Below are 18,895 nucleotides of genomic sequence, written 5' to 3'. Positions count from 1 at the left end.
GTGTGGAATTGATTGTAAATGTTCGTTGACAAACATCTAAGATACGTGTCAGATTCTTCTAAAGATGCTACTAACTGAGAGTCTTGACCTGAAATGCCACATGTCCATCTTCTCCAGAGGTCAGTTTTTAGAGATACAGCACAGTAACAGGCCCTTCGGCCCATCGAGTCCGCGTCGACCAGCGATCCCCGCACATTAACACTACCCTACACACACCAGGGATAATTTTACATTAATACCAAGCCAATTAACCTCCAATCCTGTACGTCTTTGGAGTGTGGGAAGGGTCTCTGGCGCTGTAAGCGCTGTAAGGTGGCAACTCTACCGCTGCCACCCAAACTCACTGAGTTACTCCACCATTTTATCTCGGTCTTCATTTATATGGGGTCCAATTCAGTGTGAACACCATAGAAAAGCGAAACGACTTTTGTTTGGTAAAGCAGCATCTGCAGTTGCTTGTGTCTAAATAATATAATGAATGTACAACCCTCAGCAGGGGAGAGAGGGTGCAGCTGATATTCCACCCGATCGTAGACCAACGGGCATCACAAACAACTGAAGCAACGTTTGGACGAAGACAACCGATCAATCGCAGTTTCCACTTGTGCTGCCGAGAGGATTGACCCTCACACGTGACTAACACACATGTGGTGTAACACGTTAATAGTCCCACGAGCGGGCGTTTCTGGTGTGTAAACCACGTCATCTTGTAGCTGCTGAGAGCATCCAAACTCAAACTCCACGTCGACTTCTGAAAAGCACAAAAGTCCCATTGACGGTGAATCAGTACTTGAGTCGTTAACCACACCGATCGCCCACACACTAGTTCCGTCTGAAGAAGGGTCTCGACCCGAAACGTCACCCATTCCTTCTCTCCAGGGATGCTGCCTGTCCCGCTGAGTTACTCCAGCATTTTGTGTCTACCTTTGATTTAAGCCAGCATCTGCAGTTCCTTCCTACGCACACTAGTTTAGTTTCGTTTAGAGATACAGCGCGGAAAACAGGCCCTTTGGCCCACTGAGTCCACGCCGGCCAGCGATCCCCACACATTAACACCACCCTACACACGCTAGGGACAATTTTACATTTATCACAAGCCAATTAACCTGTACGTCTTTGGAGTGTGGGAGGAAACCGAAGATCTCGGAGAAATCCCACGCAGGTCACGGGGAGAACATGCAAACTCCGTACAGACAGCACCCGTAGTTGGGATTGAACCCGGGTCCCTGGCGCTGTGAGGCAGCAACTCTACCGCTGTGCCACCGTGCCATCCAATAGTTCTATCCCACACACCAAGGACTATTTACAGAAGCCAATTAACCTACAAACCTGTACGTCTTTGGAGTGTGGGAGGAAACCGGAGGACCTGGAGAAAACCCACGCGGTCACAGGGAGAACGTACAAACTCCATACAGACAGCACCCGTAGTCAGGATTGAACCAGGATCTCTGGCGCTGTGAGGCCTCAGCTCCACCGCCGCGCCACCGTTGCAGTTTTTCGCAGGTTTACCTGGAGGTGACCCAAAGGCAACTCGACCGCTCCCTGTCTGTGGTGTCGGATGTCTCCTTGTCACTGGCGGCCTGGCGAGGCTGGTGGGTTGTGTGCCAGTTTGAGGGGCATTCAGTCCAGGCCCAGCAACGCAGGTACAGCAGCTGAGAAACATGACCTGAAAAGTCAGAAGAAACACAGTGCAGCACTGGCTTGTGACATGTCAATCTCCATAGGTCGAATCTGTAATGTTAAATAACTTCCACCTACGTTCCCCTCCCCGTTCTCCCCTCCTCCCTCGTCCCCTTCCTCCCCCCTAGTCGTCCAAACAGTTCCACCGTTCTCCACAATGTATCCCTCGAGAGATGACACCTTCCCTGGCCAACAATGGCCCCACGAGGCCACCTCCATGCCTGAAGTCATTTGTGGTGGCCATGAATGATTCTCGCCTCCAGCTCTTCACCCCCCCCCCCCCCCCAACCTCCTCAAGCCTCGAGCCAACACTCTCCCTACCTCTACTCCGGTCTCTGCAACTCATTCCTCCACTTTTTCGCTGATAAAATCAGCACCATCTATCAATCTTTATCCCCTGTACCCGACTCCCCAGCATCTACTCTACCACCTACCAAGGCCCCTCCTTTCAACATCTCCACTGACCTCCTTACCCCTCCTCCACACTGCTTCCTCTCCCAGTTTAACCTGGTCACCCCTACTGAAATCTCCAAACTCATCAGCTCTTCCAAACCTACTACCTGCTCCCTCGACCCTCTCCCCACTCCCCTGTTGAAGTCCTGCCTCCCCGTACTCTGCCCCTACCTCACTAATCTCTTCAACTCCTCATTGTCCCAAGGAATTGTCCCCTCCGCTTTCAAAACTGTTGCCGTTACACCAATCTTAAAGAAACCTGGTCTTGATCCCTCCTCTCTCATTAACTACCGCCCAATCTCAAACCTCCCCTTTCTTTCAAAAACCCTGGAGCGTATCGTTGCGTCGCAACTTCATTCCCACCTCCTTGCGTATAACCTACCTGAACCCCTCCAATCTGGCTTTCGCCCCCTCCATAGCACAGAAACTGCTCTCCTCAAAGTCCTCAACGACCTCCTCACCTCTGCTGACACTGGTTCCCTCAACATCCTCATCCTCCTCGACCTGAGTGCAGCCTTCGATACAGTGAACCATAACATCCTGCTCACCAGACTCAAAGACCTCGGCATTGAAGGTTCTGCACTCAGCTGGCTCCGTTCCTACCTTTCCAACAGATCCCACTTCATCTCTCTCCACAACCACACCTCTGCTACAGCCACAGTCACTCAAGGCGTTCCCCAAGGCTCCGTACTCGGCCCCCTCCTCTTCATCATCTACTTCCTCCCCCTTGGTCAGATACTCCGCCACTTCAACCTGGACTTCCACTGTTACGCTGATGACACCCAGATTTACCTTGGCACCAAATCCCCCCACAACCCCCCCCTCTCCCATATCAACCCCTGTTTGTCAGCTATAAAAACCTGGATGCAACATAATTTCCTCAAACTAAACAGCGATAAGACAGAATTCCTCCTCATAGGCTCCAAAGCCACACTCAGCAAAATCAATAACCCCACTCTCACCATCGACGGCACCACTGTCTCCCCATCTCCCAAGGCCCGCAACCTTGGCGTGATCTTTGATTCCACCCTCTCCCTTGAGCCTCACATCCGCCATGTCATTAAAACCTCCTTCTTTCATCTCCGCAACATCGCCAAACTCAGACCCTCTCTCACACCGCCCGCTGCTGAAAGACTCATCCATGCCTTCATCTCCTCCCGACTGGACTATTGCAACTCACTTCTCCTTGGCATCAGCTCCACCTACATCAACCGACTCCAACTGGTCCAGAACGCAGCCGCCCGACTCATCACCCATACCAAATCCTGGCATCACATCACTCCAGTCCTCAAACAACTTCACTGGCTTCCCATCTCCCACCGGATCACCTACAAAATCCTGATCCTCACCTACAAAGCCCTCCACCATCTGCCCCCCCCATATCTCACTGACCTCCTCTCCCCCTACCAACCCTCACGGTCCCTCAGATCCACATCAGCCGGTCTCCTCTCCATCCACAAGTCCAACCTCCGCAGTTTTGGGGACAGAGCCTTCTCCAGGGCAGCTCCCAGGCTCTGGAACTCCCTCCCCCAACTGATCCGCAATTCCGTGTCCCTCACCATCTTCCAGTCCCGCCTCAAGATCCATCTCTTCACCTCTGCCTATCCTTAGCCCCACGTCCCCGTCCCTTTTCATCTGTGCATTAATTGCCTCATACTGTGTTTTGTATTGAATTCTGTCTTTACTTTGTGTACTAGTCATGTCTCTACTATTTATTTCATTCCCCTTACATGTTTTTCCTCTACATGCTCAATTTTTGTAAGGTGTCCTTGAGACTCTTGAAAGGCGCCCATAAATAAAATTTATTATTATTATTATTAATACTTTCAGTCTGAAGAAGTGTCCCGACCCAAAACATCACCCATTCTTTTCCTCCAGAGATGCTGTCTGACCCGCAGAGTTACTCCAGCACTTTGTGTCCATCTTCAATGTATATGGGGTCCAATTCAGTTTGAACATCTTAGTTGAGAACATTTCCATTTTGGTATTCAACTTAATGTTCAAGTTCAAGTATTGCCACATGCACCAATCAAGGTACAGTGGAATTTGATGTGGAATGTTAAAAACCAAACAAACCGTGTAAAGAACACTGCCTCATATTCCATGTTCATAAGTTATCGGAGCAGAATTAGGCCATTCGGCCCATCAAGTCTATTTCTCCATTAAATCGTGGCTGATCTAGATTCCCCTCTCAACTCCATTCTCCTGCCTTCTCCCTATAACTCCTGACATATTCCTCTTGGGTAGCCTAGAACCCAACAGTATGAACATTGAAGATAGACACAAAGAAGCTGGAGTAACTCAACGGGTCAGGCAGCATCTTTGGAGAAATGGAATAGGTGACGTTTCTGGTTGAGATCCTTCTTCAGACAGATCACATGAACATTGAAATCTCCAATCCCCCCTCTCCCTCCCATTTCTCCCTCATTGATTCTATGTTCTACGTTACTTAGTAAAGGGATTATCTTTAACCTACTTGAGCTCGTTGACTTTCAGATAGTTGGTCCTGAAGTTCATGGTTTTGCTTCAGAAGTTGCAGACGTTCTCTCTCCAGCTCAGTAATTTTCTCCATCAAGCTGCACAATCGGAACAGCATTCCCATTCTCATCTCTTCACTGGAAGCGCTGGGTCTGAACTGAAACAGCAGAATCATTCCATTTACAATAAACAATAGGTGCAGGAGTAGACCATTCGGCCCTTCGAGCCAGCATCGCCATTCAATGTGATCATGCATGATCATCCACAATCAGTTCATGCCTTCTCACCATATCTCCTTGACTCCGCTATCTTTAAGAGCCCTATCAAACTCTCTCTTGAAAGCATCCAGAGAATTGGGCTTCTGAGTATTCCACAAATTCACACCTCTCTGGGTGAAAAAGTTTTTCCTCTTCTCCGTTCTAAATAGCCTAATCCTAATTCTTATACTGTGGCCCCTGGTTCTGGACTCCCCCAACATCGGGAACATGTTTCCTTCCTCCAGCGTGTCCAATCCCTTAATAATCTGATAGGTTTCAATAAGATCCCCTCTCATCCTTCTAAATTCCAGTGTATACGAGCCCAGCTGCACTATTCTATCAATAGACAATACACAATAGGAGCAGGAGTAGGGCAGAGCTGCCAAGTTTTGTCAGAGCATTTCAGTATTCTAATACATGAAAAGCAGTATTTTGCTGAGAAAATCAGTATTTTTTGTTTGCGGTGTCATTTTGCTGAAACAAATGTTGTTTTTTATGTGCGGTCATACCCATGTGAGAGTACAAGAATGCATAACTTTGCTACCAATTGACATGTCTTCTACACACCTTACTTGACAGTGCATTCATTGCCATCTCTTTGTATACTTCTGTTTCAACGGCTGCTTCCTGCTTTTAGCACCAGATGGTGATGTAGAAGCCATTTTGGAAGACTCCCTCTCCCTCCCTCCCTCTCTCCTCATTCCTTTCTTTCCCTTCCTCTCCCTCTCTCTCTCCCTCTCTCCCTCCCTCCCTCCCTCCCTCTCTCCTTCCCTCTCTCTCCCTCCTCCTTTCCTTCCCTCTCTTCCTCCCCCTTCTTCCTTTTTTTCTCCCTCCCTCTCTTATTCCCTCTCACTCCCTCCCTCCTTCACCCTCTCTCCTTCTCCCTTCATGAACAGTCTGTGACCCATAGCGCTGTGGCCATAGCACTAGGTGTAAAGGCAATAGCGCTCCAGCTGGTAGCGCTATAATTAGAACCCATAGCGTTGTTCGTTTAAATTCCCACGCGTTAAACTGACAGTGCTGTTTAAACCTGTAGCGGGACAGGCAGATCAAAGCTTACAAAAATAATCATCCAGATCTTGACATTTAAAATTAATAGATTTAATCTGCTATAAATTTTAGAGTTACAGTATAACTTTTTATATCCTTGCATTTTGTAAGCAGCAAGATGAAACAGGAAGTTGGGCCGATTTTTTAACAACCCGTATTTTACAAAGCAAATCCGTACATTCATATTCTTATCGCATTTCCGTACAAAATACGGAAAATCCGTACTGCCTGGCAGCTCTGGTGAGCCATTCGGCCCTTCAGGCCAGCACCGTCATTCAATGTGATCATGGCTGATCATCCCTAATCAGCACCCCGTTCCTGCCTTCTCCCCATATCCCCTGACTCCGCTATCTTTAAGAGCGCTATCTAGCTCTCTCTTGAAAGTAGCCAGAGAACCAGCTTCCACCACCCTCTGAGGCAGAGAATTCCACAGACTCACAACACTCTGTGTGAAGAAGTGTTTCCTCGTTACTCCCCTTATTCTTAAACTGTGGCCCCTGGTTCTGGACTCCCCCAACATCGGGAATATTTCATGCCGCTAACGTGTCCAAACCCTTAATAATCTTAAAAGTCTTAAAAACCCTTAAAAGTCTGAAGAAGGGGTTCGGCCCAAAACGTTGCCTTTTTCCTTCACTCCATAGATGCTGCTGCACCCGCTGAGTTTCTCCAGCTTTTTTGTGTACCTTCGATTTTCCAGCATCTGCAGTTCCTTCTTAAACACCCTTAATAATCTTATATGTTTCAATAAGATGCCCTCTCATCCTTTAAACTCCAGAGATTTGACAGTCCCGCCATCCCGGGAATGACATTTAGTGCAAGGTAAAGCCAGCAAAGCCCCCAATCAAAGATCATTCGGGCGACATCAAAGAGGTAGATAGTAGTTCAGCACTGCCCTCTGGTGGTGAGGTCATGCAGCATCCCTGGAGAAAATGGATAGGTGACCTTTCAGGTCGGAAATGAAGAAGGTACTTGGCATTGGTACATGGATAGGGGCTAGTGGAATCAAGGGGTTTGGGGAGAAGGCAGGCACAGGTTATTGATTGGGGACGATCAGCCATTTTCCAGCATCTGCAGTTCCTTCTTAAACACCCTTAATAATCTTATATGTTTCAATAAGATGCCCTCTCATCCTTTAAACTCCAGAGATTTGACAGTCCCGCCATCCCGGGAATGACTGGCGGGCAACTGTACTAACCACCTTCAAGGCTCCAACCTAACTATGCAGGACCCTAGTGGGCTGCTGCTCACATAAGCTATGAGGAGAATGAGTCTGAACGGTGGCATATCAGGTGCAGATGCTGGTTTATGCTAAAGATAGACACAAATTGCTGGAGTAACTCAACAGGTTCCAGTTTAGTTTATTGTCACGTGTACCGAGGTACAGTGAAAAGCTTTTGTTGCGTGCTAACCAGTCAGCGGAAAGACAATACATGATTACAATCAATCGATTTACAGTGTATAGATACATGATAAGGAAATAACATTTAGTGCAAGGTAAAGCCAGCAAAGCCCCAATCAAGGATCATTCGGGCGACATCAAAGAGGTAGATAGTAGTTCAGCACTGCCCTCTGGTAGTGAGGTCATGCAGCATCCCTGGAGAAAATGGATAGGTGACCTTTCAGGTCGGAAATGAAGAAGGTACTTGGCATTGGTACATGGATAGGGGCTAGTGGAATCAAGGGGTATGGGGAGAAGGCAGGCACGGGTTATTGATTGGGGACGATCAGCCATGATCACAATGAATGGCGATGCTGGCTCGAAGGGCCAAATGGCCTCCTCCTGCACCTATTTTCTATGTTTTTATGTTTCAATGATAGAACAGGTTTGCAGGGACATGGTCCAATGCTAGCAGGTGAGACTAATGTAGCTGCGACATGTTGGCCAGTGTGGGCAAGTTGGGCCGAAGGGCCTGTTTTCATGCAGTATTGCTCAGTGACTCTAAGGGTCCAGAACCGAAACGTCATCTATCCATTTTCTCCAGGGATGCTGCCTGACACACTGAGTTACGCCAGTATTTTGACGACATATCAGTCTTTGTGTCAATCCTAGGTTTAGAGGGAATCTACAGATGCTGGTTTAAACCAAAGACAGAAACAAAAAGCTGGAGTAACCCAGCGAGTCTGGCAGCTTCTCCGGAGAAAAGGAATAGGTGATGTTTCAGTTTGAGATTTGGAGGGAAATGTGCCAAACGCAGGCAGGTGGGACTAGTGTAGATGGGGCATGCTGGTACGGCATGGGCAAGTTGGGCCGAAGGGCCTGTTTCAATGCTCTATGACTCTATGATATCTCTGGATGGGTCCCAACCAGAAAAGTCGTCTGTTCATTCTCTCCGCAACTTCACCTATCCATGTTCTCTAAAGATGCAGCCTGACCCGCTGAGTTATTCCAGCACTTAAGAGATTCTTGTACCAGTATAATTGTGCCTATTTTGTAATGTAATGTAATGTGACATTGTAATGTATTGTAATGTAATTTAATGTAAGGTTATTGCTGAACTGTATGCAAGATAGGATTTTCACTGCACCTCGGTACATGTGACAATTGTTGGACACACAGAGGCGCAGCGGTAGAGCTGTTGCCTTACAGTACCAGAGACCCGTGTTCGATCCCGACTACTGGTGCTGTCTGTCCGTGACATGAGCGGGTAACCTCCGGTTTCCTACCACACTCCAAAAACGTGCCGTTTTGTCGGTTAATTGGCTTCGGTAAAATTGCAAATTGCCTCTAGTGTGTGTCGGATAGTGCTAGTGTGCGGGGATCGCTGGTAAGTGCGGACTCGGTGGGCCGAAGGGCCTGCTTACTCGCCGTATCTCTAAACTAAACTAAAGCAAAATTAAACTCTCCCATCTGGTTTTTAAAATGTTCAAGTCAAATTGTCTTTTGTTAAAGCGAGCCTCCGTTTCTCAGTCACGTTGCATCTCCTTATCTTGCGATCTAAACATGATATTGTGTCCTTGGGAGTGTAAATCCCCTTCACAATAGTGCTGGTGAATCGATGCTAATCGCTCCTTAGTGAACATCTAATTGGGTATATCATATAACTGGGCACTAGATAATGGTCACTGCTATTAATGTCCCTGATGGGAGGAACAGTCATCAGGTTACAATGAGGCCACCGCACAGAAGCATGCAACCTGACCCACATGGTCAACCCTGTGTATGGAATCTACAAAGGTCTACACCCACACCCCTTCACCGAATCTTTTCAGAGTATCCTTCTATTCTCTCTGTGCTCTCTAACTTCTCCTTGAATGCACCAACGATATTTGCCAAACCACTCCCTGGGCTAGAGTTGCACATTCTTGCCCATCATAGGTGAAGGTTTTTTTTACACACTGAGCTATAGGGAGAGATTGAGTAGGCTGGGACTCTATTCCTTGGAGCGCAGGAGGATGGGGGAGTGCTCTTATAGAGATGGATGAAATCATGAGAGTAATAGATCAGGTAGACGCACAGACTCTTGCCCAGAATAAGTGAATCGAGGGCCAGAGGACATAGATTTAAGGTGAAGGGGAAAAGATTTAATAGGAAACTGAGGGGTGACGTTTTCACACAAAGGGTGGTGGGTGTATGGAACGAGATGCCAGAGGAGATAGTTGAGGCAGAGACTATCCCAATATTTAAGAAACAAACAGGTACATGGATAATAATAATAATAATGGATGGGATTTATATAGCGCCTTTCTAATACTCAAGGCGCTTTACATCGCATTATTCATTCACTCCTCAGTCACACTCGGTGGTGGTAAGCTACTTCTGTAGCCACAGCTGCCCTGGGGCAGACTGACGGAAGCGTGGCTGCCAATCTGCGCCTACGGCCCCTCCGACCACCACCAATCACTCACACACATTCACACACATTCACACACAGGCAAAGGTGGGTGAAGTGTGTTGCCCAAGGACACAACGACAGTATGCACTCCAAGCGGGATTCGAACCGGCTACCTTCCGGTTGCCAGCCGAACACTTAGCCCATTGTGCCATCTGTCGTCCCAAATATATACACATAGTACACAAGTAGTACACAAATATGCTGGAGAAACTCAGCGGGTGCGGCAGCATCTATGGAGCGAAGGAGATAGGCAACGTTTCGGGCCGAAACCCTTCTTCAGACCGTCCTCGGCACTCCAGCACTCTGTGCCTTTTTTTTTGTAAACCAACAACTGCAGTTCCTTGTGTCTTTCTCCCTTGTGTTCCTGTTTCTCATTTCAGATCGATCTGAAATACAGTATCTCCTACTCTCATGCCCTCTAGAATACAATTAGTGCGGGTGTCAGGGATTATGTGGAGAAGGCCGGAGAATGGGGTTGAGAGGGAAAGATAGATCAGCCATGATTGAATGGCGGAGTAGACTTAATGAGCTGAATTGCCTAATTCTGCTCCTATCACTTATGAATTTATGAATAACATCCTAGATTCCCCTGTACATCGACAGATGATTCTGGCTTTGTGGTTATTAGATTCCCTGTGACTACCACATTCTGTTTCCTTCCTTGGATTCCACCCTGCTCCACACTTCCATGGCAGCCAATGTAGACATTCTCCTTGAAGTAACCCTTGTGACCCTCGGACTATCCATGATCGGACCTTGCTTGCTTTACCTTGCACTAAACGTCATTCCCCAATCATGTACCTAAGGGCCTGTCCCACTTAGGCGATTTTTTCGGAGACTGTCGACGACTGTCATGGTCATAGCAGGACACCCCCCCCCCCCCCCCCCCCGCGACAATGTCCATGACAAGCTACAACAACTTACCGCCTAGTCGACATCAAGCTAGGGCAAGCTACCGACAACCAGCGACCCATTAGGACGTCCACCTACGACCACACCTACGATAACCTACAAGCACACAGGCGACAACCTACGACAACCAAAGTCAACCTACGTTCACCCGCGACATGCTATGACCCTGTCGGCGACAACTGAAGACAATTCAGTCGCTTGTTGACGTAGGTAGTTGCCAATGGAATTCACCAAAGTCAGCAACCGGCGGCAACCAACGTCACCTGGCGACAACCTACGACAGCGCCTACTACAGGAGAAGACAAGCTACGTCAAGCCCACAGTCGCCGAAAAGTTTTGAACATTTCAAAATCCAGCGGCGACCAGAAAAACGTTACGACTCTTTGGGCGACTTGAGGAGACGGCTCACGACCATACAGGCGTCACCCCGCGATCTATCTTTCCCTAGTCGCCTGTGGTCGCCGAAAAAAACGCCTAAGTGGGACAGGGGCTTAAATGGCTCGATTGTAATCATGTATCGTCTTTCCGCTGACTTACAGCGTTTCACTGTACCTCGTTGCACGTGACAATAAACTAAACTGAAAAAGCCTTCACTCTGGACATTTCAGTGACCAGTACCTGTTGGCCTGGATCTTTGTCCATTAGTTTTCGGTGCCATTACCCGATTTAAACCCACATTCCGCTGTCTAACGGTCCCACTTTACATTACATAGCTTTCATCTGTAGTATGACTGTACACTAACCTAAAAATTACTCCCTTTTGCTGAAGTGCCCAATATTTCTAATTTACACTTGAAATTAACTATTGTCAGCTGTAGTGGCTCCAGGCAGATTCATTTCCTGTAGGTGTGACTTCCATTTCTCCCAACCATGGTCTTGACTCACGGATTGTGCTGATTTCTGTCGTTTTTAACTGCTATTTTGAGATAAAGTCAGAGTTTTGAAGCATGGTTGCGCCAACATTGTTGAACAGTCTTTACTTAACAATAAACTCAGTGGAATACTTGTCACTAATATTGACCAAGACAGGAAGACACACTTGAGAATCAGAGACAAGAAGTCATGTTGCAGCTTCATAGGACTAAGGATTTTAAATTGTCCCTGATGTGTGGAGGATATTGTTAGTGTACGGGGTGATCGCCTGTCGGCACAGACTCGGTGGGACGAAGCATCTCTAAACTAAACTACACTGTATCTCTAAACTTAACTAAACTGTAAAACTTTATGTGCAGGAAGGAACTGCAGATGCTGGTTAAATCCAAAGGTGCTGGAGTAACTCAGCGGGGCAGGCAGCATCTCTGGAGAGAAGGAACGGGTGACGTTTCGAGTCGAGACCCTTCTTCATACTGAAACGTCACCTATTCCTTCTCTCCAGAGATGCTGCCTGTCCAGCTGAGTTACTCCAGCATTTTGTATAAAACATTATAATTGTGTTGACTAACCTTGGTCTCCAGCTTATTTTGGCTGAGTAGCTTGTTGCGCCCAACTTTCTCCAAGATTGCAGGTTCCTCTGTCGTATTCCATTTGGTTTTCTTACACCAGTTATTTGAAGTTATTTCACAGCCATCTTTTTTTATCTTACTCTTGTAGACATCAGTGACCGTGGGGTCGGCCTTTGCGAGTACAGTCAGCTTTGCAAAGTTGCCCGATAGTTTTGGGGATGGAGGTGCACGAAGTAAAGGAGGTACATTGTTCATCTCGAAGACTTCATCATCTATGGGGGACAGCCCCATTTTACTTTCACTCGCTCCATCCGAGAGGGCGACACAGCTGAGAGATCGTTCGTACAGTCCCGATCTGCTGTCGCACGACAAGAAAGAGTAGAGGCTGGAACTGTTTGAGGTGTACCTGCTGTGTTCGGAGTTGTCCTCTTGTACGTCAGATGATGCCCTCTTCTGATACAGGCAAGTAGGGCTCGATAAGTCCAGCCCCGAATCTTCTGACCTGCTTCTCCAAAACGACGCGGGTTCTTGTTTAAATTGACTGAAATCACAATCTATATCATCTTGAGACACAGATTTCTTTCTCTCCTTTTTCTGTTTCTTGCCTGAAATGGAAATTGTTCACTTGTGATTGGCACAATGTGCTGGAGTAACTCAGCGGGTCAGGCAGCATCTCTGGAGAATAAATATGGGTCAGGACCCTTCCTCAGACCCGAACCATCGCCTATACTTTTTCTCCAGAGATGCTGCCTGACAGAAACATAGAAACATAGAAAAAAGGTGCAGGAGTAGGCCATTCGGCCCTTCGAGCCTGCACCGCCATTCAATATGATCATGGTTGACGATCCAACTCAGTATCCTGGACCTGCCTTCTCTCTATACCCCCTTTAGCCACAAGGGCCACATCTAACTCCCTCTTAAATATAGCCAATGAACTGGCCTCAACTACCTTCTGTGGCAGAGAATTCCAGAGATTCACCACTCTCTGTGTGAAAAATGTTTTTCTCATCTCGGTCCGAAAAGATTTCCCCTTTATCCTTAAACTGTGAACCCTTGTTCTGGATTTCCCCAACATCGGGAACAATCTTCCTGCATCTAGCCTGTCCAACCCCTTAGGAATTTTGTAAGTTTCTATAAGATCCCCCCTCAACCTTCTAAATTCTAGCGAGTACAAGCCGAGTCTATCCAGTCTTTCTTCATATGAAAGTCCTGACATCCCAGGAATCAGTCTGGTGAACATTCTCTGTACTCCCTCTATGACAAGAATGTCTTTCCTCAGATTAGGAGACCAAAACTGTACGCAATACTCCAGGTGTGGTCTCACCAAGACCCTGTACAACTGCAGTAGAACCTCCCTGCTCTTATACTCAAATCTTTTTGCTATGACATTTCACGGTTGGATACTTCTTCCAACACAGTTCCAACCCAAACTGTCACCTATCCATCTTCTGCAGAGATGCTGCCTGGCCCGCTGAGTTACTCCAGCATTTTGTTTCTATCTGTGGAAGTAAGTCATCCTCAATCGCAAGGGCCCACCTGAGAAGAAGGCGGCTTTTATGTTAATCCAAAGATAACTGGAGCTCTTTTCCCAGGAGTGTTGGAGACTGAATGGTAAACCTGGAGCGATACATGAAATCATGAGGGGAATAGATAAGGTGAATGGTCACAGAGAAGGGTCAGGACCTTTCTTCAGACGGATCATTCAGGGGATGAGGATTTGAGAGCAGCCTTGATAGTGTAAACAAAGAAGGTACATGACCCTCTGGGGCAGCATCACTGATCTGAAATATTAGCTGTTTTTTGGTTCCCTAGATGCTGGCTCACAAGGTTGAATTTTATTTTGGAGAGATAGCAGCATGGAATCAGGCCCTTCAGCCCACCGAGTCCATTCTCACCATCAACCACCCATTTACACTAATAGTTATATCATCGAGACGTACAACATGGAAATGTCCTTTTGCCCGACATCCTTGCCCACCAAGATGCCCCATCTAAGCTAGTCCTATTTGCCTACATTTGATCCATATTCCTCTAAACCTTTCCTATCTATGTACCTGTCCAAGTGTGTGTTTTTTTTAAAGGACACTTGGACAGGTCCTAGACTAATCCAACTTTATTCTCCTCAGAAGATAGACACAAAAAGCTGGAGTAACTCTGCGGGACAGGCAGCATCTGTGGAGAGAAGGAATGGGTGACGTTGCGGGTCAAGACCCTTCTTCAGACTGAGAGTCAGGAGAGGGAGACATAGAGATATGTAAGGATAAGGTGTGAAAACAGGATCAAATGGGATGATGATAAAGGAAAATGTAGGAAAATGGTTCATTGTTAGCTGAGGGGAAGGTGACAAGGTGGTATACAATCAGTAAAATTAATCAGAAGGACAGTGAAACTTGTCAGAGAACTAGAATGGGGGAGGGACAGAGCGAGATGGAAAGCTAGGGTTACATGAAGTTAGAGAAATCAGCGTTCATACCGCAGGGTTGTAAGCTGCCCAGTAGTATGAATATTGACTTCACCAACTTCAAGTAACCCTCGCTTTCCCTCCCTCTCCATACCTCCCCCATCCTAGTTCTCCAACTTGGCTCCACAGCCGTCTGTGGCAATTAATTCCACAGATTCACCACCACTGTGCTGAATGCTTCCAGCATTTTTCTTCTTTGCCAACAGATTTCCAGCATCTTCAGTTTTACTTGATTTCCATGTGACTCTCTGTGCTCAGTCAAGTGATTCAGACAATCAGGTTGCTACAATTGACAGTGACGAGAATCTACACATGTGTTTGCCATGTGAGGGAATAAAAATCAGTTCATCACTGCCCACTGGATTGCAGTGCGTTCAATCGGACCTATGTTTGGATTCAACTTGTGAGGAAGGAACTGCCGGTGCTGGTTTACACCGAAGATAGACACAAAATGCCAGAGTAACTCAGCGTGACAGGCAACATCTCTGGAGAGAAGGAACGGGTGATGTTTTGGGTTGTGACCTTCTTCAGCCTGAGAGTCAGGAGAGTGGGAGACACAGAGATATGGAAGGGTAAGGTGTGAAAACAACAGATCAAAGCAGACGGTGATCAAGGAAATATCGAATGGTTCACTGTTGGCTGAGGGGAAGGTGACAACGAGGCATACAATCAGAAACATTAATCAGGAGGACAGTGAAACGAGTCGGAGAACTAGGGTGGGGAGGGACAGAGATAGAGGGCAAGCAACGTTTACTTGAAGTTAGAGAAATCAAAATTCATACTGTTAGGGTTTAAGCTGGAATATGTTATCCAATATCCTTTATGCATCCATGGAGACAGAGTCAGAGTCCTACGGCACAGAAACAGGCCCTTTGGCCCAAATTATCAAAGCCAACCAGGATGCCCCATCTACATTGCCCACATTTGGCCCGTACCCCTCTAAAGGGCCTGTCCCACATGCCGATTTTGCAGGCCAAGTGTCGCCAAAAGATTTAGAACATTTCAAAATGTCCAGCGGTGACAAAAAAGTGGCTGCGACACTTGAAAAAACACCGCTTGTAATACGCCATCACTCCGCGTCATACGCCATCACTCCGCGTCATACGCCATCACTCCGCGTCATACGCCATCACACCGCGTCATACGCCATCACACCGCGTCATACGCCATCACACCGCATCATACGCCATCACACCGCGTCATACGCCATCACACCGCGTCATACGCCATCACACCGCGTCATACGCCATCACGCCTCGTCATACGCCATCACACCGCATCATACGCCATCACACCGCATCATACGCCATCACGCCGCGTCATACGCCATACCGACAGCACCCATGGTCAGGATCGAAGACGGGTCTCTGGCGCTGTGAGGGGGAAATGCTACCGCTGCGCCACTGTGATGCCGCGAATGTACCACTCTCCTTCACCCCATCAAGTTTGTACAATGCTGAGAACTATGTTCAGCCCTCTGTATCTGCCCCATTGCTCTACCTATTACACTAGAGTTTGATGGTTGGATTTACGTGCAGCATATCTGATCTGTTTGGATAGCAAAGCTTTTCATTGTACCTCGGCACACATGACAATAATAAATCGAAACCTAAACCTAACCCATTCTTTTTCTCCACAGAAGCTGCCTGGCTCGTTGAGTTACTCCAGCATTTTGTGTCTATCTAAGGTGATTCAGTCAGTGGCTGATAAAAGATCAACCCAAAATGTTAAGTAAGTATTCCCTCCAGAGAGTGGTAAGTCTGTGGAATTCTCTTCCTCAGAGGGCTGTGGAGGCAGGTTCTCTGGATGCTTTCAAGAGAGAGCTAGATAGAGCACTTAAAAATAGCAGAGTCAGGGGATATGGGGAGAAGGCAGGAACGGGGTACTGATTGGGGATGATCAGCCATGATCACATTAAATGGCGGTGCTGGCTCGAAGGGCCGAATGGCCTAGTCCTGCACCTATTGTCTATTATCTATTGAAAGTTCCTGGCCAAAGGTTCTGATTTTGTTTCCAATTTACAATATACGGCTTTAAATTCAAGGTGAATGATTGAACAGCAGCCAAACATACTTCTATACATTCAACTAAAAATCAGTACAGTCACAGTAATAGAGTGATACAGTGTGGAAACAGGCCCTTTCACCCAACTCGCCCACACCAGCTAACATGTCCCAGCTCCACTAGTCCCACCTGCCCGTGTTTGGTCCATTTCCCTCCAAACATGTCCTATCCATGTGTAACTGTTTCTTAAATGTTGCAATAGTCCCTGCCTCCACTACCTCCTCTGGCAGCTTGTCCCATACATCCACCCCCCTTTGTGTGAAAGAATTACCCCTCAGATTCCTATTAACTCTTTTCCCCTTCACCTTAAACCTATGTCCTCTGGTCCTCGATTTACCGACTCTGTGGGTCTACCCGATCTATTCCCCTCATGATTTTATACACTTCTATAAGATCACCCCTCATCCTCCTGTGCTCCAGCTTGCTCAACCTCTCCATATAGTTCAGACCCTCTAGTCTTGGCAGCATCCTCGTAAATCTTCTCTGTACCCTTTCCAGCTGGACAATATATTTTCTATAACCCGGTGCCCTGAACTGAATGCAATACTCTAAATTGTACAGTACAACGCAGTACAACACAGTATAATCCGGTACAACATTACCTATTCTCCATTTGAACTGCGAAAAGATTTGCATCTTTTTCCCGGATGACATATCAGAAGAGTGTTTCTTTCAAATCACACCAATCGTTAATCAGTTTCTCCTCTCGACGAACTTCGCTACTAGTTCAGAGATGGTGGGGGGACTTCTTTTCACTTTGTAGATGACGTTTTTCTTTCTTCTCCTGAAATATAAATTTTCAATTTGAAGACACGTTTCATGCAGAGGAACATCAAGTCGGCGCATTTAACTGAACTGAAGTAAAGAGCAGGAACTGGTTTGAAACTGAATATGCAGCCTATTTATAGCATTGACTAGATAATGAAATGAGCAAAAGGGATTACAGAAGAATGTACAAGGTGCCTGCATTCTCAAAGCGGCTTGGTGACATATTTCCACACATGCTTATTATACCTTACTGTACAAAGTGAAGCTTTCCTCAACACAAACCTTTGGGGCAGATGATGTTTGACATATAACCATATAACCATATAACAATTACAGCACTGAAACAGGCCATCTCGGCCCTTCAAGTCCGTGCCGAACACTTATTTCAGATCTGCTGTTTTATTTTAGTTCAATCCCATATCTGAGCATTTTGATGGTTCAAGGGTTCTTCATTGTCACGTTTGTCAAAGGTGGCACAGTGGTGCAGTGGTAGAGTAACTGCCTTACAGCGACAGAAACCAGGGTTCGATCCTGGCTACGGTGCTGTCTGTGTGGAGTTTGTACGTTCTCCATGTGACCTGCGTGGGTTTTCCCCGGGTGCTCCGGTCTCCTCCCACACTCCAAAGACGTACAGGTTTGTCGGTTAATTGACTTTGATAAAATTGTAAATAATTGTCCCCAGTGTGTAGGGTAGTGCAAGTGTAAGGGGATCATTCGGTGGGCCAGATGGCCTGTTTCCGCGCTATATCTCTAAAGTAGTCTAAATTTTAAAGTATGCACTGCACAGTGAATTTATACGCTTGCTTCCTGCATTTATGCAATTTATTTACAGCTCCATGGTTGATTGATTGAAAAATGCAGTACGGAAACAGGCCCTTCGGCCCACTGAGTCCATGCCGACCATCAATTATCCATTCACAACATTTAAGAAACATTTTGAGAGGTACATGGATGGGCAGGTTTAGAGGGATGTGGGCCAAACGCAAGCAGACGGGACGAGAGTAGATGGGTCATGTCGGTCAGCGTGGGCAGGTTGGGCCGAAGGGCCTGTTTTCACGCTGTATGGCTCTATGACTCGATGACACAGGTCCTATGGATTTCCTCATTCACATCCACTTTCTGCAATCTAGGGGTAATTTACAGAGAGCCAATTAACCTGCAAACTCGCCCGTCTTTGATATGTGGAAGGAAACTAGATCACCCGTAGAAATCTCACTCACACACAGGGAGAACGTGCAAATCCACACAGACACCACCAAGGTCATGATCGAACCCAGCTCTCTGGTGCTGTGAGGCAGCAGCTCTACCAGCTGCACCACTGTGTGGCCATGTGTTAATTATCATCGATTAGGCTGGTGTAGGATCACCCACCTTCCATGCAATTTCGGATTGTTTTTATGCATAATTAAATTTCCAATCTATCGACTTTAAATATAAAAATGCTTAATGAACACTTATTTATATAAATTTGAAATGCTGTTACAATGCTGTTCTGAT

General features: G+C 46.8%; 1 protein-coding gene across 1 annotated transcript; it reads right to left on the bottom strand.

Moving 5' to 3' along the window:
• Positions 1-297: 297 nt before the first annotated feature.
• LOC116978247 lies at positions 298-17,490 on the bottom strand. Its single transcript, XM_033029246.1, has 5 exons — positions 17,233-17,490; positions 12,106-12,710; positions 4,610-4,768; positions 1,510-1,666; positions 298-751 (listed from the first exon to the last, which is right to left on the bottom strand). Exons 1-5 carry the CDS (start codon positions 17,282-17,284, stop codon positions 627-629), a joined length of 1,098 nt encoding a protein of 365 aa, XP_032885137.1. The 5' UTR covers positions 17,285-17,490; the 3' UTR covers positions 298-626.
• Positions 17,491-18,895: the final 1,405 nt, after the last annotated feature.

The sequence above is a fragment of the Amblyraja radiata genome, chromosome 11 (genome assembly GCF_010909765.2).
Source record: "Amblyraja radiata isolate CabotCenter1 chromosome 11, sAmbRad1.1.pri, whole genome shotgun sequence".
Classification (NCBI taxonomy): domain Eukaryota; kingdom Metazoa; phylum Chordata; class Chondrichthyes; order Rajiformes; family Rajidae; genus Amblyraja; species Amblyraja radiata.
Note: the sequence above shows the minus strand (reverse complement) of the source record. Positions and strands in the feature narration are given on the sequence as shown.

Bases quoted from the DNA above. Each gene is read 5' to 3' on its own strand.
- LOC116978247 (XM_033029246.1), bottom strand. From the start codon at position 17,284: ATGTCATCCGGGAAAAAGATGCAAATCTTTTCGCAGTTCAAATGGAGA. The intron at 4,769-12,105 runs GTTAGTCAACAC...CTGCTGTTTCAG, and splicing joins AAAATAAGCTGGAGACCAAG to TTCAGACCCAGCGCTTCCAG. The intron at 1,667-4,609 runs GTAGGTTAAAGA...CTGACTTTTCAG, and splicing joins CTGAAAGTCAACGAGCTCAA to GTCATGTTTCTCAGCTGCTG.